Here is an 18,569-nt window from a genome sequence, read left to right as displayed (position 1 = left end):
CCACAACCCACAACCATGTCACCCAAAAAATAATAATCAAATTACTTGCAAACAAGGCAACATTATTCACCTGCTGAGTGAGATGACAAAATGATATTAGAACTTCATGGAGATCAGCATTGTCTCAAGAAATAAAGCCATGAGAAAACTAGGATTTTATAAGAGATTCAACCAGAATCTGTTTTTTTTTTTTTATTAGATCTCACACTATGGCTCAAGAAATTTGTCCCAATGCTTCACTGAGGACTCCTTATTCATCACTCATCTTCAAGAATTCGTATGCTCCACGCATTAAAAAATCCCCCCAAATTTCAGATCTCTCAAGTTTCTCCTGAGATTAGAACAAAAAAACTCATCCCCTCCTTGATGATATAATTTAAAACAGCCAACTCCAACTCACGGACAAATGTGAAAGCTGTGGAAAAGAAAAAATTGAGGGGGCTGAGACACCACCAAATAATCCAAAATCTCAATATTCTATGTTGCTGCACCTTAAACAATAGACTATCTAGAAGTATAATGCCCCTTCTAAATTTTCAATCATAGAGTGAGGGCATATAATATCCTGACTTGATGAGTATTCCCCACCTATCTCTTTAAACCTAGTACACAATCCCAATTTAACGACGAGATTTATTGTCGTTTCTTCTTTTCCCGACATCCTATCAGAAGGAGTCAAGTCGTTCCAAAATTCACCTCTGCAGTAAGGCATAGTCCTCATAGATTGAGTTTCGTCTCCTTTTTCACTACATTAACCACCACCTGCGACCATTTGCATAAACATATGCAGATATTAACACACAACAGTGTATTTATACACTATGAATCAAATGTTTAATGATGTTCGAGCAAAACATAAACCTACACACAAATTCCCTCAAATACATTAACATTGCCGGGTTTGAAATATGACACGAATGGAGTTCGCACAAATGACAATGAAGATTATTGGACAACAGGTAATCCACATTGGTCCTCCTGTCAAACACTGTCAGACCATACTCCCCTTATGCAGCGTCTAAAAGGTAAAATGCATCAAATATTTGAAGAGCAGTCCAACACTCCATTTATCTATCAAGACGCACATTAGTACCGGATACAAACTTATATCTACATAATTAGCAAAGAATATGTTAACAGATAGGCACCAACTTCTTATCCTAGTTCGTTGTCGAAGCATTTTCCAGTATTCTTCCCTTTGACCCCCTTCCTAGAGGACCTCCTCAAACCTCTGACCAACTACTGAGCTACTCCAGTTGAAATTCATAAATTGAGCAAGCACTGTATTGATTGGATGAAGTTGACTTATCCCAAGTGAAGGGAGCTAATGCTCCTAACTCACAGGTACCCCATTAGAACTCTTCATTATCAGATCCCAATCTTGTTTTTGAAATCCTCAATTCTCAAAATGATGTCCAAATAGCCATATGGAAGCATAAAAACCCCCGTTTCCAAAACGGATTTGGGTTGTATCTTTCGCATGAAAGAACAATTGATCTTCTTTCGCAACGTCAACCGTTGGATTGCACCTTGCACAAATTTCAAAGCACTTCAATCTTTTTCTTCCATCTACCTGCACAGATCTCGAAGTGGCTATTACATGATCCAGCTGTTGATGTCACGAAAGAATGGGAATCATTCTTTTGCGCAAAAGATACAACCTGAACCCTTCCAAAACACACATGCACAAAAAGAAAGGGAAAAAAGGCCCAACATGTATGCTGGGTGCACACAAATACAGAAAAAAAAGAAAGGAAAAAATGGCCCAACATGCATACGAATCATGACATTTATCACTAAGACACAATAACTCAACAACTTGATATCTGTATACTTTTGTCTCAAATTATGCTTTTCCACATCGCCAAATTTACAATTTATTAAATGTGGAAGCAAGAAGGTATGAAGAATTAGACTGAAATCGCTGATGATTGGTAACACAATGATGGCCCAACATGCATGCGAGGTGCGCGCGCACAAAAATGGAAAGGAAAAAATGGCCCGACATGCACACGTATCATGACTGACAGCTTTGGCCCACAATAACTCAACAACTTGAAATATGTATATTGTTAAGTCTCAAATGATGCTTTTCCAAATCACCAATTTTACAATTTATGAAATGTGGAAGCAGGAAGGACACTATGAAGAATTAGACTGAAGTCACTGATGACGAGTATGGCAATGATGACAAGATTGCAAGAAGTCAGCTCACATCAAGTGTTTAATTTTGGCCACTGCCTCTTCAGACTTGTTACTGAAGGACTGATAGATAATGTTTAGGAGATGTCATGGGGTATGAAAGTTAAGATGAGAACAAAACAAGGGTATCATAGACATAAATGATAAGATACAGAGCAAAGCTAAGGAAAATAGAAAACAAATTTGACCAAATTGTGCATGAATTATAAATTTGGTATCAATAAAATGAAAGAGATTTTATAATCAAGTGATCCATAAAGTAAAAGAGATAAGGACTGGCACCAAAAAAGGATTGAATAAGGGCAAATTTTATGAGATGGATTATAAATGTGCAAAAGCCTGGATAAGAGTGTCTTGAAGGAATGGTTGAGGGTATAACAAGGAGGGCCAAAGAATGAAGAAGACGCAGATGGAGGTAATATAAAATGATTTAAAAAAGCTTTAAATTTAACAGGGCAGGGCTTTTAAGTGGAGCATGAATAAGCATTTATAGCCAAATGATGGAATAAGCCTTGTTTAGTTCCAGCTTGTACAGTATCTTGAATGTGATTACTCCCATTACCTTGATCAATTATATCCAATACTAGAGACAGAATGGAAACAACATCTAACGGGTAGACAAAGTAGAGATATGCTCCCTGACTGTATCAACAAGTAGTGAGACTTGGAGAAAGTCTGTGTAAGTTAGCTGCAAGGCTGATGCTGAAGCAAAATGTTGAGATAAAAAAGAGCCTTCAGGTGAATACGATTAGTATTTTAAATAAATGCTTAGGAATAACGGCCAGTATATCTATGATGATTAGGGTTGATCTTAGAAGAAGGAAAGCTTAGTCATTACTCCAAAGAAGGATTAGAGAAAATTAACATGAATGCAAGTTAATAGTTCTCTCTCTAAATCTTAAATGAATAAACTTTTGGAAAACCCATCAGATCACAAAACTAAATTTTCAATTCAGTTTTCTCAGGAGAGGATTGAATCCCTATCAATATCGATATCCTCAATCCAACTTTAAAAAAAGCCGTTGCCTGAAAATGGTCGAAAGATCAAAAATCAGATAATGTATGATAGCAAGAAACAGTTAAAGTTGAAGCTCCTCTATCCCTTTTCTAGATGTAGGACTTTTTTCACTTCTTAAATACTAAACAGTGGCGAAAAAGAACAGATAGCTTATGATCCGTGGCCAGGCACTTATGCAGAAGTACAGAAGACCAGAAGTTCCAGACATCTAGCTTTCCCAAAATGACATGTATTATCTAGTCACATATCTAGCACATCCCTGCAGCCAAATTTTGTGGTTCCCACTATTGTAATCAGTGACTGAAAGCACTTGAGCACCATAATTTACAGTGCAGATCAAATATTCTATATGATGAACTATATTATAAATCCTGTCAAACTCAGAAGTTAAAATTCAAAATACTAATATGCTAGCATTTTTTGAGAATATACTAAATACGCTAACATAAATTGAGCCCCCATAACCCTCTTAAGTTCCAATTTTTTTCAGATTTTTTTCCTTGTTTCTCTCCCTCCTCTAGACTTAATCATCCTATCTTCAACTCCATTTCCTTTAATTGACTAAGAAGGAAAAATAATATGCAACAAAAACATTAAGAGGACCTGTCAAAAAAGTAACAGAGGCGTGTGGACTTATCAGTCCCGAAAAAGCCTAGGTGCAGTGAGAAGAATTGCATTGTCTAACAATGAAGCTAAACGCCAAAGAATTCATATTATGTGTTTGTAAAGAGACACTATAATGCCATTAGTTTTTTGCACGCAGTTTCCCCTTACACCCCACATAGTTTTGTGGGGAGACAAATACAAAGAAAACCTATCTACTGCAGATCCAGCTACCATAGAATGTACTCTTCTAAAGGAATAACCATTTACTATAATGGAGGATATGCCTTATCCCATAAATATGAATCTATTTTCTACATGATGATACCATTAGGCTAAAGTAGACATAAATAAAAGCATGCCTTGTCCCATTTATATTGATTCAGCAACAAAATCAGTTAATATTGGTCATTGCAGTTTGATTTTTTTTTAACAAGCATATTCATGAAACCGCAATGATGATATTAAGAACCAGGTGAGACACCAACTGAATACAAAAAAATAATCACAGTTTTGCACTTTAGAAGTATCACAGATCCTATATCAGGTAAATCAGTTGAAAAAATATTCAAAAAAGCAGTTCATCTTCCTTCTAAACTATGTATGCCACAAACCAGTAGCGTCTACTCATTCATCTAAAGCACCAAGTTCTCGTATCAAGAAACAGCAAAGATTAGATTCATAAACAAGAAGAAAGTTCGGTGATTTCATTTCCACAAAACAAGTACAGAGGGTTTGCTTAAAAGGCAAAGAAAAAATGCCAGAGATAAAAATTCCCATTCTTAAGAGGATCGTCGAGAAGGATTTCAGAATGCTGCAAATATCCATACAAAGGAAGCTACAATGCCCTTTAAAAACCTATTTTTTTCTACAAGGGATCACGCCATTTCCATCCATTTTGGTACCGTCCCAGGAAAACCCTAACCAAAACAATCCCATCCATTAAGTAAAACTACAAGAAAACTAGTTAAGATCGGAGCAAGAGAAAGAGACTCAACTCAGGCCTGCGTCGAATTCTTTGCGAGCTGCTTCATCTGGACGTGGTCCAGATCGCCAACCGCCCCCGTGGAGGAGGAGGTGGGCAAGGCCTCGTAGGACCCGCCATTGAACCTCCTACCGAGGCCCCCTACGGCGACGGAGGCCCTGGAGACGACCGCGTAAACGAGGACAGCGACGGCGGCTACGAGGGCGGCGTGGAGTACGAAGGCGAGGTCGAGGATGGCGGCGGCACGGAGGCGGGAGTCCTCGACGTCGCAGCGGGTGGCGGATCCAGCGGGGACGTCGAGAAGGCAGTGGCAGCCGTCGGGGATGAAGGCGTCGACGTAGAGGGAGAGGCCGGACTGGAGGGACCAGAGGCCCTGGAGGACGATGGCGCCCGCAAGGGCGAGCTCGGCGGTGAAGAAGCGCGGGTGGAGGGCGAGGGCAAGGCAGGCGGCGGCGGAGGCCGCGGAGACGGTGGCAGAGAGGGAGTCGCACTTGGCCTGGAGGTCGGAGGTCTGGTAGGCGGCGGCCGAGTGCGCGGAGGCTGCGGAGAGGAGGGCAAAGGCGAGGGAAGCGAGAAGGAAGAGGAGGTCGGGAGTGAGAGGGTGCGGGAGGAGGAGGGTGGCGGCGGCGAGGAGGAGGAAGAGGAGGAGTGCGGCGGCGGACTGGAGGGCGGCGAGGCGGTGGACGGGGGAGCGGCCGTCGGCCGCGGCGGGGGATAGGAAGGCGTAGTGCGCGATGGCAATGAGGAGAGAGATGGCGGCGAGGTAGAGGGGGAGGTGGCGGAGGAGGTGGTGGCGGTGGGGGGGGAGGGGGAGGGGGTAGTAGGGATGGGCGGAGTAGTCGCCGGCAGCGGCGGCAGCGCCGCGGGTGGCGGAGGAAGAGGAGGAAGGGGAAGGGTGTTTGAGATGGGCCCGGGTGGCGGAGATGAGGTGGTAGAGGCCGTAGGAGGACAGGGCGAAGAAGGCGAAGATGTGGTAGACCAGAACGGCCATGGGTTTTAGCCTTTGGGTGTTCCTCTTCTAATTCTCCCTTTTTTTTTGAGAGAGAGGTGGTGAAGAAAGAGGAAGGGAAAAGGTCACGCGTTTGGAGATGGAAGATGCCACCCATTTTGTCCATCGTGCTATGTTGCATACTTTTTTTGTAAGTGGAGCCCACCGTGTCTGTAATCTGAATTTAGATTTAGTGGGACGTTTGATGTTAGAGGTGGTCTCGCGTAGTTGTTGGATTTGGTTTGGTTTAGACGTTGGTGCAAGGGAATTGACCTCGGCTAATTGACGTGGGATTGGTCAGCCAATGAGAGCTCATGGATGGGCGTAGCTAGAAGAAAAAAAAATATTTTGTTGTTGCTGTTGTTCTTTTATTCTAAATGTTTGACCTTTTGACCTGTTCTAAAAATCAGTTTAATCCTTTAGATTTCCCGTGTACCAACAAAATCAAATCAGGGGCTCCTCTCAAAAATAGTTAGTGCAATCTCGTGGATTATAGCCATCAAGTTTGAATCCAAGAGATTGGAGCAAGTTTATGATGATAGGAATCTATCTGATATTAAGTTCTGCTTCTGAAACCACTACAGATGGATAAGCTTCATTTGTTTCTAAGCAATCATCATGCAGTCATACTAGAAGAATAGCATTAGCAAATAGAAATTGAGTCTGCTCAGAAAACAAATAGAAAATGAGACCCGTAAAAATGTGAAGTCTCCAAAGAGCTCCTTGATGGAATATGTTTCATTGGTGTAATGCAACATCTTTTATTTGTTGATGGAAACAGAGTTTCCTATTAAACAAATTAACAGGAGAATATTACTGCTACTAGCTCTTGTAACAATGAACACTGAGGATTGCTGAAATATAGCACTCGTATGACAAATATAAAACCTTTGGGGGGTGGGAGGATCAATAACATGACATCTAGTTAGGCTTTCTGACTATTTTAATAAATCCCACCAGATCTCTCAGGTTAGTAACCATCTGGTAGTGAAACTTGTTGCGGATGTGATAGTGTTGCCGTAGCCCGATTTCCTCATGCCAAACATTCTGAAATCACGAATGTGGTTTACACCGAGTCCGATCATTTTCTTCAGGCAAAATGCTGCAAGTTTGATCCGACACATAAGTAGGAACCAAGGAAGCAAATATTATTTAAAGCAATATTTCAACACCTACCTGCGTCTACCTATCAGGGTCAAAATTCATCATCAGACTCCTTGCCAGAAAAATCCTCATAGTGTAACTGCTGCTATGGCTGTAAGCTTGAATGAGTAAACATTTCCTGTGTCTGTGGAAGAGAGCTTCGTGTCAACCACCAGCATTTCAAGTGTCGGCAGACGGTCGAGTTGATTCTGGGGAAGTAACAAGATATGGGCTTCCTCGATATTCATAACAATGAAAAAGTCGAAGTGCCCTTTCTTTTTGTGCATTTCACCACAATGCAATCCCAAAAAGAACTGGATAGAATTCTCTAAAATTGTTTCACTGGAGAACTTCACTAAAGCAGGCAATGCAGCATAGAGTTCTGACAAGCACTGAAAAATCCAATTGAGTTGTTCCTGAGGTAGCTCCAAAAGAAGTTCAACCAGCAATTTAGGGACAAAAAGGAAGATACCTAATCACAAATATATTATACAGAATTTTGAATACTCAAATGTGGTTAATTCCATATCAGGTCATCGATTTGGACATCTGTTGCATAATTTTACAATTAGAAAACTAATATCTTAGAATCTAGCTCCAAAACACTGTTTGATCTTCAAAATGTAGATAAAGATCATGGACCATCTATCACTTGAGGTGGCCTTTCTGGCTACTGAATATAACCCAGAAAATGGTAATTAAGTGGGAAGATTTAGATATTTTAGTATGTACTTGACAACAGCTCTGGTACAAAACAAGTTTCTAGGATATTTTCACATCTCTGAGTTTGTTGGCAATATTTTAGGAGATGGACACAGCATGCTTCCAATAAGTTCATAAGTGTTTTAAGAACAAGCATTCCAAGATATCATTTACAAAGTTATTACAGGTTAGGCATTCTATTACATCATCAGTGAAAAAAAGTGTGATTAAAGTGGTTCAAAAAATCATAACAGAGAAACGTGTATTCATGCATGCAACTCTTTCAAAGTTACAGAGAATATCAGAGAAATGTGTAGACATGCTACCCTTTCCAAGCTCCAGAATCACTTACATGCCTAAAGGCCATAGAAGTTTCAGAAAGACTAATTATAACAATCATTCACCAGAGCTGAAGCTTCTAAGCTGAATTGAAATAAAGCAGGCCTACCAGTTCAAGTGCAAACTGTGAAACTATAATAGCAATAGGCGTGAGCAGATAATTTTCCGGTGCATGATGTGTTCCATGAAATAGGTTTACTTTCCTCAGAAAGATATATCTAGAAGAGAACATTAATTCAAGCATTTGCTAATTGGAAGGAGTAAATTTGTTTCCAAATATATCATCTATAAGATAGGAATTGTTGCATGGAGCAGCTGGAGAAGAAACTACAGATATGTTAATTACAGAAAACAGGCAGAGTCTATATAGGAACAACTTCAAACCTATAATGCCTGCTGACTTACTGACTTGAACTAATTTCTAGTTTTCTGTGATGGAAGATGGACAGTATGATACTCCACTAAACAGTCAAATACTTTAGGAAAGCCCACTAGTTAGTATACATGGGTTAACTAAGCTAACCAACCTTTCCACAAGCAATAGCAATTGAAGCATCTGGGAATGATTGCTCAAGAAATTCCCTGACCTCTTCCTATCCCATTAGATAAGCTAGCAAAACAAACCAATATCAGAAACCGTTTTACGAAATAAAAATACTAAAACTTTTACAAACCCTACTACAGACTAGCAGAAATAGATAGATTCACTATGTTTTATGTTATTCCATTTTTCAAATAAAAAACTTGCATGGACATCTATTCACCTATAACTTGTTTCATTTAAATTTAATTATAACTTTATGTTTTTTCATCTTAATATTGATATTTATTTCTTAAAGTGACGGATGACTGTGTGCACATATATCTGCAAATGTGTAGAAAAATTGCTCAACAAATGAGGCATGTGACATGCACTCTGATATTCTTTAGGAAGTCAAGAGATTTGAGGAAAAAATATGGCTTGTACCTTTTGTTAAGGAATTTTTTTTTTAAAAGTGTAAAAAATGTAACCTATAATGTGAGGTAAAAGATAGAACTTGGCCACGACGATCCAACTCAAACTCGAACACCGGTAAGACTTTACTATAAGATGACAAATGAGTCTGGTATTGAAATCAAATTGAAAAGAAAAAAATATATTCTTCAAGGTGAAAGTCAAGTATGACAAGTTCCAAATTTGTATTACTAAAGAAAACCATTCATATAGAGAAAAGAAAATTCTAATTATACGCACTTACCAAGTAGTCTTGCAGTATTGAAATCAAACTGAAAGAATAAATATATTCTTCAAGGTGAAAGTCAAGTGTGACGAGTTCCAAATGTGTATTACTAAAGAAAATCATTCATATAGAAAAAAGAAATTCTAATTATATGAAACTTACCAAGTAGTCTTCTAACTCTCTATTTCTTTGTTGAATATTTACACAACCATGAAAAGAAGACATTAAGAAGAACTGCAATAAGTTTGCGAACATCTGATAAGTCTATCAAGATCAGCTAAAATAGTTAAGTCTTAGGGGCAGTCATACAAAAAAGTAAACCCTAAAGTTCTAACTTTGCAAATAAATGATTCGAGGTTCGTGCGGTAAAAGTGCTATTACATAGATGACATTCAGTACCCAGGATAAACATAAATAGACGAAGGAAATCAGATAAATTATATACACAAGATTAGAAGAGCATCCTCGGCCTAATGACATTTTTACAAGTAATAAACCTGTGTTACCTAGTCTAGTGAGCCTTCCACCCCACCCAAAAAAAAATAAACAAAAATTAGCAGGCTTCTGGAACTGAAGAGTAGACATTGTCAACTGTGTTGACGCATGATCGGACAAACAAGATCAACATGATTAGTTTCCAAATAAACCTAACAATTCAAAAGTTCTGAAATTCGATATCCAACTGGCAGTAGATGTTTTTCTCTCTACATGCATATGTTGTAGATGATCCAAAAGGGAAAGCATTAAAAAAATTAAAGATATAATTTGCTACTGTCGATTCCATATTAAACCTATTTGGTATTATGATATACCTGAAACCTGCTTATAAGTCCAACCTTTATATGAGAATATTGAGAAAAACGCTCACAAAATGACATCAAAGTGATGTTTGGCTAGAGCAGTAGTTGGTGCAAGAACCATAGCTTGTGTTCCAGCAGAGACTACACGAAAATATGGAAAGCTAAAATGCCACTCCAGTTTTACCAACCCAACATCTCCACAAATTAATCTATCCATTGGAGTTTCCCTTTCAGCCAATCCTTGCAAACATCAATAAATGCCTACCAAAATGAATGTATCACAACCAGCATGGAAGCAAGCCTCATACCTAAATCTAGTTGGTGTCAACCAAAATGAAAATGGAGAAACCGTGTATAGAATTTAAAGGTAGGGTACCTCACTAATTAGCCAAGCAAAACTCCACGAAGTGCAAAGAAATGTTTTGTCATAAACTAGAATCCATAACATTATGTGGTATTCTACTTCTGATAGACAGTTCAGTCAAATATATAAACCAAAGAAAAAGAATAAACAATTGAGAGAACAAGAACCCAGAACATTATGCGGTTATACTTCTGATAGATACTGCAGTCAAATAAATAAATCAAATAAAAAGAACAGATAAAAAATTAGCAAAATTGCATGATGACTTTTGATATTTCTTGAAACAAAAGATAAGATGGTGGAATTTACCACCAAGACTTCATTTTATGATTTTTCGATAAATACACTAATAAATGCCAAGAAGTGGCAGGAATCAAATTTATTTGGCTATTAGTGTGCTTAGAAAAAAATAAAACAATATGAAAATCCACAAGTCAAAGAACATTGCTCTTCCTTGAATTTGAGGAAACACAAGGAATAACATCCATATAAATAGCGTGCCTGCAAGGTATTGTCAGGTCGCACCAGGATAAAGAAAGAAAGCATTCACTAAGGATCACTGATAGGAAACATTGCATTTTTTAAAAGAAAGAAAGAAAGAAAGAAAGAAATATTTAGGAGAAAGAGGAACTGGTATAGAAATAGTCATGGAAAACATAAATCCACCTGGGTTTATCACATGAATTGCTCAATAAGCTGCTATGAGCAAGACAAAATCAATGTAGTCCTGTGTTTAAGAGGTGGATTGCATGATGACTTCAAACTGCAATATTTAGTTAGACCAAAATTATCATTTTGTGAGGACGATACTGTTGCTTTTCTTTGCTTTTTTACATTTTCTGTGAGATCTTTGATCATTAAGTACTTAAGATGATTCTTTGAAATATATTTCACCAGAAATCAACATTTTTAGTTAGTTGTGACAGAGAAGTTATCTGCGATTAATATCGGTTTTACCCTGCCATCATAAGGTCTGATATGTGAGAGCTTGGGACATTTCAGTCTGTCAGATATTGCCTGCTTTTTTTCTTTTTTTTTTTTTTTTTTTTTTTTTGGTTAAAACGGCAATTCATATAGCTCTAACTTGAGTACATCCTGCCAAATCAGAAAAAAGCAAAAGATACAGATCAGGCGGGAGTTCTGCCGTGGATGACCAACATAACTCCCCAGAATGCCGTGCAGCATAGGAGGCGACCCAGTCTGCTGCCCTGTTCGCCTCCCGAAAAACATGTACTGCCTGAAACTCCTCCATCGCCATAGCCAGCCTGCGAGTCTCCCGAATAAGTGGGTGGCCATCTCCATATCTATCCGCCCCCCGGATCCAATCTATAACAATAGACGAGTCCCCCTCAAGAAGCACCCGCCCGGCCCCGAGCACCCGCCTCACGTAGGAGATGCCGGCCCATGCTGCCCAAAGCTCTGCTCCCACAACCGAGAGCCCTGTCGAGCCCCGGCCACCCGCTGCAATCAACCTCCCATGGTGGTCCCCGATAACAAAGCCGACTCCACCTGACCTCCCATACCTCGCCACACTGCCATCGAAATTCACTTTGAGATAACCAGGGGGTGGGGGTACCCAAGAAACCACTGCAAAACTCGGCGCTGAAACAGCACTACGGATACCCCAGATGTCCCTAGTAGGCCCAAGTGAAGACGAGGCCATGCAGGAGAGGACCTCCTCCGCCTGAAGAACAGCTCTCTCCACCACCATCATCGCCGAGAGCCTCCTACCCTCAAACAGACGAGCGTTCCGGTCCAACCAAATATGGTAGGCCAGATACGCTCTGAGTATCCCTGCCTCTGCGAACATAGGGCTCCGCACCGAGGCTCGCAGTAAGTGCAACAAATCCTGAGCCGTCTCTACCGAGTGATGAATAGGAACAGGAGAGCGCCTCCAAATCTCCCTAGCCCTATGGCAGTGTAGTAGAACATGTCGAATAGTCTCCTCTGTATCCGAGCACACCTCGCACTCCTGAGGAACCCGAACACCCCGCCTGACTAGTGTACTCCTGGTAGGGAGGCAGCCCCAAGCCACCTTCCATAAAAACAGCGCAACCCTCGGGTGAATCCTCATCCGCCAGATCCAACCTCCCTCAATCACTCTCGCTGGCTCCCCCCTGAACAAAGCCTGAAGGTCCCTGGCTCGCACCTGTGATCGGCCCGACGGCATCCAGACCAACCTGTCAGTCTCCCCCTGAAATGGCACCTGGAGGCCCAAAATCGTCTCAGCCAACTGAGCCCCAAACGCCTCTCGGATCAATCCCTCCCTCCACCTACCCTCCTCTGAGTCCAACAGGTCGCTAACCCTCCGGCCTGCTAATCGCACCGTATCCACCATGGTCGGCATGCGACTGATCGGCACTGCAGTCACCCAACAGTCCTCCAATATATCAATAGAGCGTCCATCACCAATCGCCCATCTGATCTCCGAAAGGACCACCCCAGCTCTAGCACACATCTCCCTCCACACCGGGGAATGAGAACGGGTCGCTCGCACTCCGGGCCCCAGAACGCCATACTTGGCCCTCATCAGTGAGGACCACAAACTATCGGGCTCCATAACAAACCTAGCTGCATGGCGTGCCGCTAGAGCCTCCCTCCGCACCAACAGGGACTGCACCCCTAAACCACCACATCTGGTAGGCTGGCACACCACCTCCCATGCCAGCAAATGAATACCACCTCTACCACCTTGCCTACCCCAAATAAAGTTCCTAACCAGCTGCTCAATATTCCTCATGGTCGACACTGGAGTAATAGAATGGGAAAGTAAATAAACAGGAATCGAGGAGAGAACTGACCTAACCAGAGTAATCCGCCCCATCATAGATAGAGAACGCATCTGCCAACCCTCCAACCTCTGCCTAATGCTGGTCTCCAGATAGGAACAGTCACCCCCACGCAAGCGCCGGCCAGAGAGCGGGACTCCCAAGTATCTCATCGTGCCATCCTGCTCACCTATCCCCAAGATCTCCCTAATAGAATGTCTCATCTCCTGTCTGGTCGATGGGCTAAAGCACACAGCAGATTTCGAAAAGTTGACTCTCTGACCAGACATAGCACAATAGTCCTGAAGGACTCTAGTAAGAACCAAAGCATCTCGGCACGTCGCACGGGCTAGCAGCAGACAGTCATCCGCAAAGAGCAAATGTGAAATCGGTGGGGCATCCAGCGCGGGCCTGTAAATCTCCAGCTCCTGGGCAAGCACAACCTGATGCAGAGCTCTGGATAGTGCATCCGCACATAGAATAAACAGATAAGGGGATAGGGGGCACCCCTGTCGTAGCCCTCCCGTAGACACAAAATAGCTAGAAGGCGTGCCATTCACCAAGATGGCAAAAGAGGGAGTCCTGACACAGCCCATGATCCACTGAATCCACACCCCAGGAAAACCAAACCCCAGCAGGGACTGATATAGAAACTCCCAGCACATCCTATCATAGGCCCGCTCCATATCTAGCTTGACTCCCATCAAGCTTCTCCTCATCGGAGCCCTCTCCAAATCAAACATGAACTCCTGGGCTATCATCACATTGTCGGATATACTCCGACCACCTATGAAAGCACCCTGCTCCGGACTGATCAACCTCGGCAGAACATCCCTCAACCTGACAGCAAGAATCTTCGCCGTAGCCTTGTACAAAGTGGTACAATGGCTAATCGGTCGAAAGTGACCCGGCTCAGAGGCATCCTGCCGTTTCGGTATCAGGGTAATGAAAGTCCGCTGCCAATCCGAGGACATCACTGCTGAAGTAAAGAACTGCTGTATGGCCGCCGTCACATCCTGTCCCACTATCCTCCAGTACCTACGGAAGAAGAGCGGTGGAAAGCCATCCGGCCCTGGCGCCCTGTCCCCCTCAAGAGACCAAACCGCCCCCCGAATCTCCTCCACCGAGACCGGCCTAGTCAGCTCAGCAGCCTCCTCCCCCGACACCCTCACTCCCGGCACCGGCGGCTCCACTCGACCCCCCTCTCCCCTCTGCTCCGTCCACCTCGCTCTGAAGAAGCACTCAACAATCCTCCGGATAACCACCGGGTCATCAGATACCTGGCCGTCCGCACCCCTGATAGCTCTGATCCTGTTCTGGTTCCTCCTAATCACCGTGGACTGATGAAAGAACTTTGTATTTCGGTCCCCCCCCAAAATCCACCGTACCCTGGACTTCTGTCTCCATAGTGTATCCTGCTGTCTGAGAAGGGAGTCATGCAATGCCAAGTGGGATCTAAGCTCCCCCATCAGAACCTCCGATAAACCTCCCATCTGTGCCTCCTGAACCTGAAGTCTGGAAATGGCCTCCTCTTCTTCCTCTGCCCTCCTAAAGATGTTCCCCACTTCCTCCCGATTCCACCTTCTCAACCTCCGCCTAGTCAACTCCAACCTTCGGGATACCCGATACATAGCATCACCCCTAACCGGGGAGCACCACGCCTCCCTCACCATCTCCCAAGAACGTGGATAGCTAAGCCAGAACTTCTCAAATCTGAAAGGGGGGCGAACAGGAGTGTATATCTCAGTACTCACCAGCAATGGATGATGATCCGAAGCAATCCTCGGCAGATGTCTGACATGATGGTCCGGGAAGCACTGAAACCACCCAGCTGTAGCACAAGCTCTGTCCAATCTCTCCCATACTCGGGCCCGCCCCTGCTGATTGTTACACCATGTATACCTCGGCCCTGAGAAGCCCAAGTCAATCAAACCATTGGCAGTGAGAAAATCCTGGAATTCCTTGATCTTCCTATTGAGAGTGAAAGGGTTCCCCCCCAACTTTTCCGAAGCATCCACAATACAATTGAAATCTCCTGCTACCAACATAGGGTGACCATGGCTTATCAGTCGCGTAGCCTCCTCCCAAAGTGTCCTCCTGACCCTATAATCAGTACTGGCGTAAACTGCTGAGAGAACCCAAGGACACCTGTTACCCTCAGAAATCACCAAGATCACCTCTTGAGAGCAAACATTAAAACACCCCAATGTACATCGACCCAAATCCCATGTGACGATGATACCTCCCGACAATCCTTGAGAATCCACAGCATAGAAGCCCCACGCTCGTGGGATCACCCTTCTCACCTTCTGCAAACTACTGCCACATAGCCGAGACTCAAATAGCACACAAATCTCCGGGTTGTGCTGTTGCACCAACCGACGAAAAGCCGGAGCAAAGGAGGGTTTCCCCGCCCCCCGGCAGTTCCATAGTAGGATCTTCATAAAGCACCCAATGATCCCGCACAGCTCCCAACTCCGGAGCTGTGGCTACCCCCTGCATCCTCATCCATGAACTCTGCACCTCCTAGTGAGTCACTTCGCATCCCCTTTGCCGAAGCCATAAGCTGAGCAAGAAGTTGAGGATGCTGACTGTTGCCCTGTGCCATATGGCACAACCCGTCCACCGACCTCGTGCCAATTATGCCAGTCTCCCCCCCTTCCCTACACCTTCAGAAGAGTCCTTCCCTCCGCCACATTTTAGAGCCAGCTCCCCAGCATCAGAGGCCACCATTTTCCCCTTCACCATTGAAGCTTCTGGTTCACTGTACACCCGTGCCATATGGCACGGACTGTTCCCCTTCGGAGCCGGGGTCACCTGCCCATCCGATCCACTCCCAGTGCCGCTAACCACAACGGTCGACACCGTCAGCACCTCCCCCGAAGCCATCGTCTGCGCCGTCGTCCGGCCCAGCTCCGTCATGTCCGCCGCCAACGACAACGACCGCGCCAGACGGCCACCTGTGCTCGCGGCCGGCTCCAGCCGCACGTCATCGCCCTCCGGTTGCTGGTCCACCCGGGGGGGTCGTTCACCAACAGGCGCGAGGGGCGGAGGCGAGCTCCGGCTCCTCTGCCGGAAGAACACCGCCGGCCTCCGGCCCTTCGCCTGGACAGGGGTCTTCCCCTCACCCGAGATCGTCGAGCCGCCCGTAGACAGGCCAGCGCCCACAGCTCTTCTGGGCGGGCTTCTGAAACGCTTCATCGGGCCTTGAGTTGGGCCCCCCAGTCGAAGACCCCCACTGGCGTTGGACCGCTCTTCAAGCCGGCCCACACAGGGAGTCACCCGGCCCGAGTCCTGAGTCAACTCAGCATCCGACCCGGAACCCGCACCAGGTTGACTCGGTCCACCCGTCGGCCGGCTCGCACCCGCCTCCGACACGTCTTTCTCCGGCGTCCTCCGACGAGCCACCTTGGATGGCTTCTGCCACCCTTCAAGGTCGATCGGAGAGGCTGGCCCGTCCCCCGTCCGGCTCGGACCGGCCCCGGACGCCGCTAGCCCCGCCGCCTTCCCAGCATCAGGGCGCGGGGATTCCTTCTTCCGGAACGCCGACGAGGTTGGCCCAATCCGATTCGTCACCAACCATGGACCAAAGGCCCCTGCCTCCCGGGATCGGTCCCCCCTGTCTCCGCTTGCATAGGCTTCTCCGAGGCGTCTATCCCATCGCGGGCCTCCTCAGACCCACCACTTACCTTCTCCGGATTCAACCTCCCCTCCGCCGGAGGCACAAACACACAACCCACCGCCGAGTGGCCTATTCGTCCACATCTAGCACACGGCACTGGCAGGTTTTCATAAACAAAACCCTGCCAGAAAGGAGCCCCTCCATCCGCCGAGCTCCCCCGCACCCAAGTTCCGGGCACAAGCGGAGCAGAGGCGTCCAGCTCCACCTTCACCCTGGCGTAGCCATACCTCCGCCTCTGCTCAGTGAATCCATCCAGCGCCAAGGGGGTACCGGCCCTCGCCGCCACCCTGAAAATCGCTTCCTTCTTCCAGAAGTCCATCGGCAGACTGGGGAGCCGTAGCCAGACCACCACCCGTCCGAAACACCCGGGCTTCGGAACAAAGCTAGGCCGCCACCGGTCCATGGCGAGAACTTGTCCCGCCACCATCCACGGACCATTCCGCATCGCAGCTTCCCGGTCGATCTCGTTGGCGAACCTGATGGCAATGACACCCTCCGACAAGGTGAAGCACTCGGCGTCATAATCCAGCTTCCCGGCTCGCCGTATCTCCTTCACCACCCAATCGGCCGGTAAACTCCTACCCAGGCTCCTCACGAGGACAGTGGTACTCCTCCATTCGGACCGCACCTCCTCCAACTCTTCTTCCGGCACCTCGACAACCTCCGGGAACCGGGTCTGCAGCTCCTCCAGCTCACGCGAAGGGGTTCGGTGGCAGGTCCATACCGGGGGCCTCGGGACGCCTTTCGTCACTTCAGCCCACGACGGGCGCTTGGCTGCATTCCCACTGGATGGCTTCCTCTGTGCTCCCTCCTTCCCCAGCACCGGCGTCCCCCCAGCTTCGGCCATAACACCCCGCCGGCAGGTGTTTGGCGAAATGCTCGAGAGATCACCCCCCCAAACACAAATCTCAAAGCACCCGCTCACCCGCTCACCCGCTCACCCGCTCACCAGCTTCGGTCCCACAGAGCCCCTTACTGCTACTAACTCATGGAGGAGAAGGATTGATGCAAAAAGACCCAATAATATTTTGAATTATCAGACCTGGATGCCTGGAACCGGCTAGATTGTCCTTGAACATAAAAAAGACACGAATTCTCTGTGAATCCGGATCCGAACTTAGTAGAAACCGGATCCGATACTATACAATAGGTCGATAGCACCCGTGGACGCAAATGGGCTCATCCATCCCGCCATAGGTTATCCCTCGAGCAAGCGATCTCTCTTCACGATCCGACGCATATATCGAAAGGTAAATTCCTGACCCTGAAGCTTGTTTAGTAGTTCGTCAAGAATTTTTTTTCATTTGAGTGATTTCTTTTTTCCTTCGTATATTTCAACAAGAATCTTCTCTCACGTTTATGCACGCAAGGCTTGTAAACTGTTTGATGTAATGCTTCGGAAGGATTATGGCTTGTTTGAGTAGAATTGATGGAGCGCTTACCCATTTTGGTCGGTTGATAGAAACAGTTGAGCTGTTTAGACTTTAGAGAAATGCAAATGGAAAGAGTGTAAGCCTCAAAATTTATAATTGCTGAGATCAATAGCAGAAATACCTGCTGCTTTGCTTTTGATGCTTTGGTCGATATTTTTCTCATGCAAGCTGAGATCACTACTTGGCGAATGGAAAGCTAATTTCCCATGCAGGCGCTGATCAAAATGAGCTGCACAGCATGTTAGGAGCAAGAAGCTGTGAAATGTTTCGGTGATAATTATTGAAAAACCAAACTATATTGGTAAACCGTGAGTTGGTATTG

General features: G+C 45.2%; 2 protein-coding genes across 2 annotated transcripts; both read right to left on the bottom strand.

Moving 5' to 3' along the window:
• Positions 1–4,501: 4,501 nt before the first annotated feature.
• On the bottom strand, positions 4,502–5,897 carry LOC103712363. Its single transcript, XM_008798867.4, has 2 exons — positions 4,822–5,897; positions 4,502–4,743 (listed from the first exon to the last, which is right to left on the bottom strand). The coding sequence occupies exon 1, from the start codon at positions 5,797–5,799 to the stop codon at positions 4,822–4,824; it is 978 nt and encodes a 325-aa protein (XP_008797089.1). The 5' UTR covers positions 5,800–5,897; the 3' UTR covers positions 4,502–4,743.
• Positions 5,898–16,704: 10,807 nt separating this feature from the next.
• On the bottom strand, positions 16,705–17,661 carry LOC120113126. The gene has a single exon (XM_039133940.1). It carries the CDS (start codon positions 17,659–17,661, stop codon positions 16,705–16,707), a length of 957 nt encoding a protein of 318 aa, XP_038989868.1.
• Positions 17,662–18,569: the final 908 nt, after the last annotated feature.

Source organism: Phoenix dactylifera, chromosome 14 (assembly GCF_009389715.1).
Source record: "Phoenix dactylifera cultivar Barhee BC4 chromosome 14, palm_55x_up_171113_PBpolish2nd_filt_p, whole genome shotgun sequence".
NCBI lineage: Eukaryota > Viridiplantae > Streptophyta > Magnoliopsida > Arecales > Arecaceae > Phoenix > Phoenix dactylifera.
The sequence above is the reverse complement of the archived record's forward strand: the minus strand, read 5'-3'. Positions and strand labels throughout refer to the sequence as shown.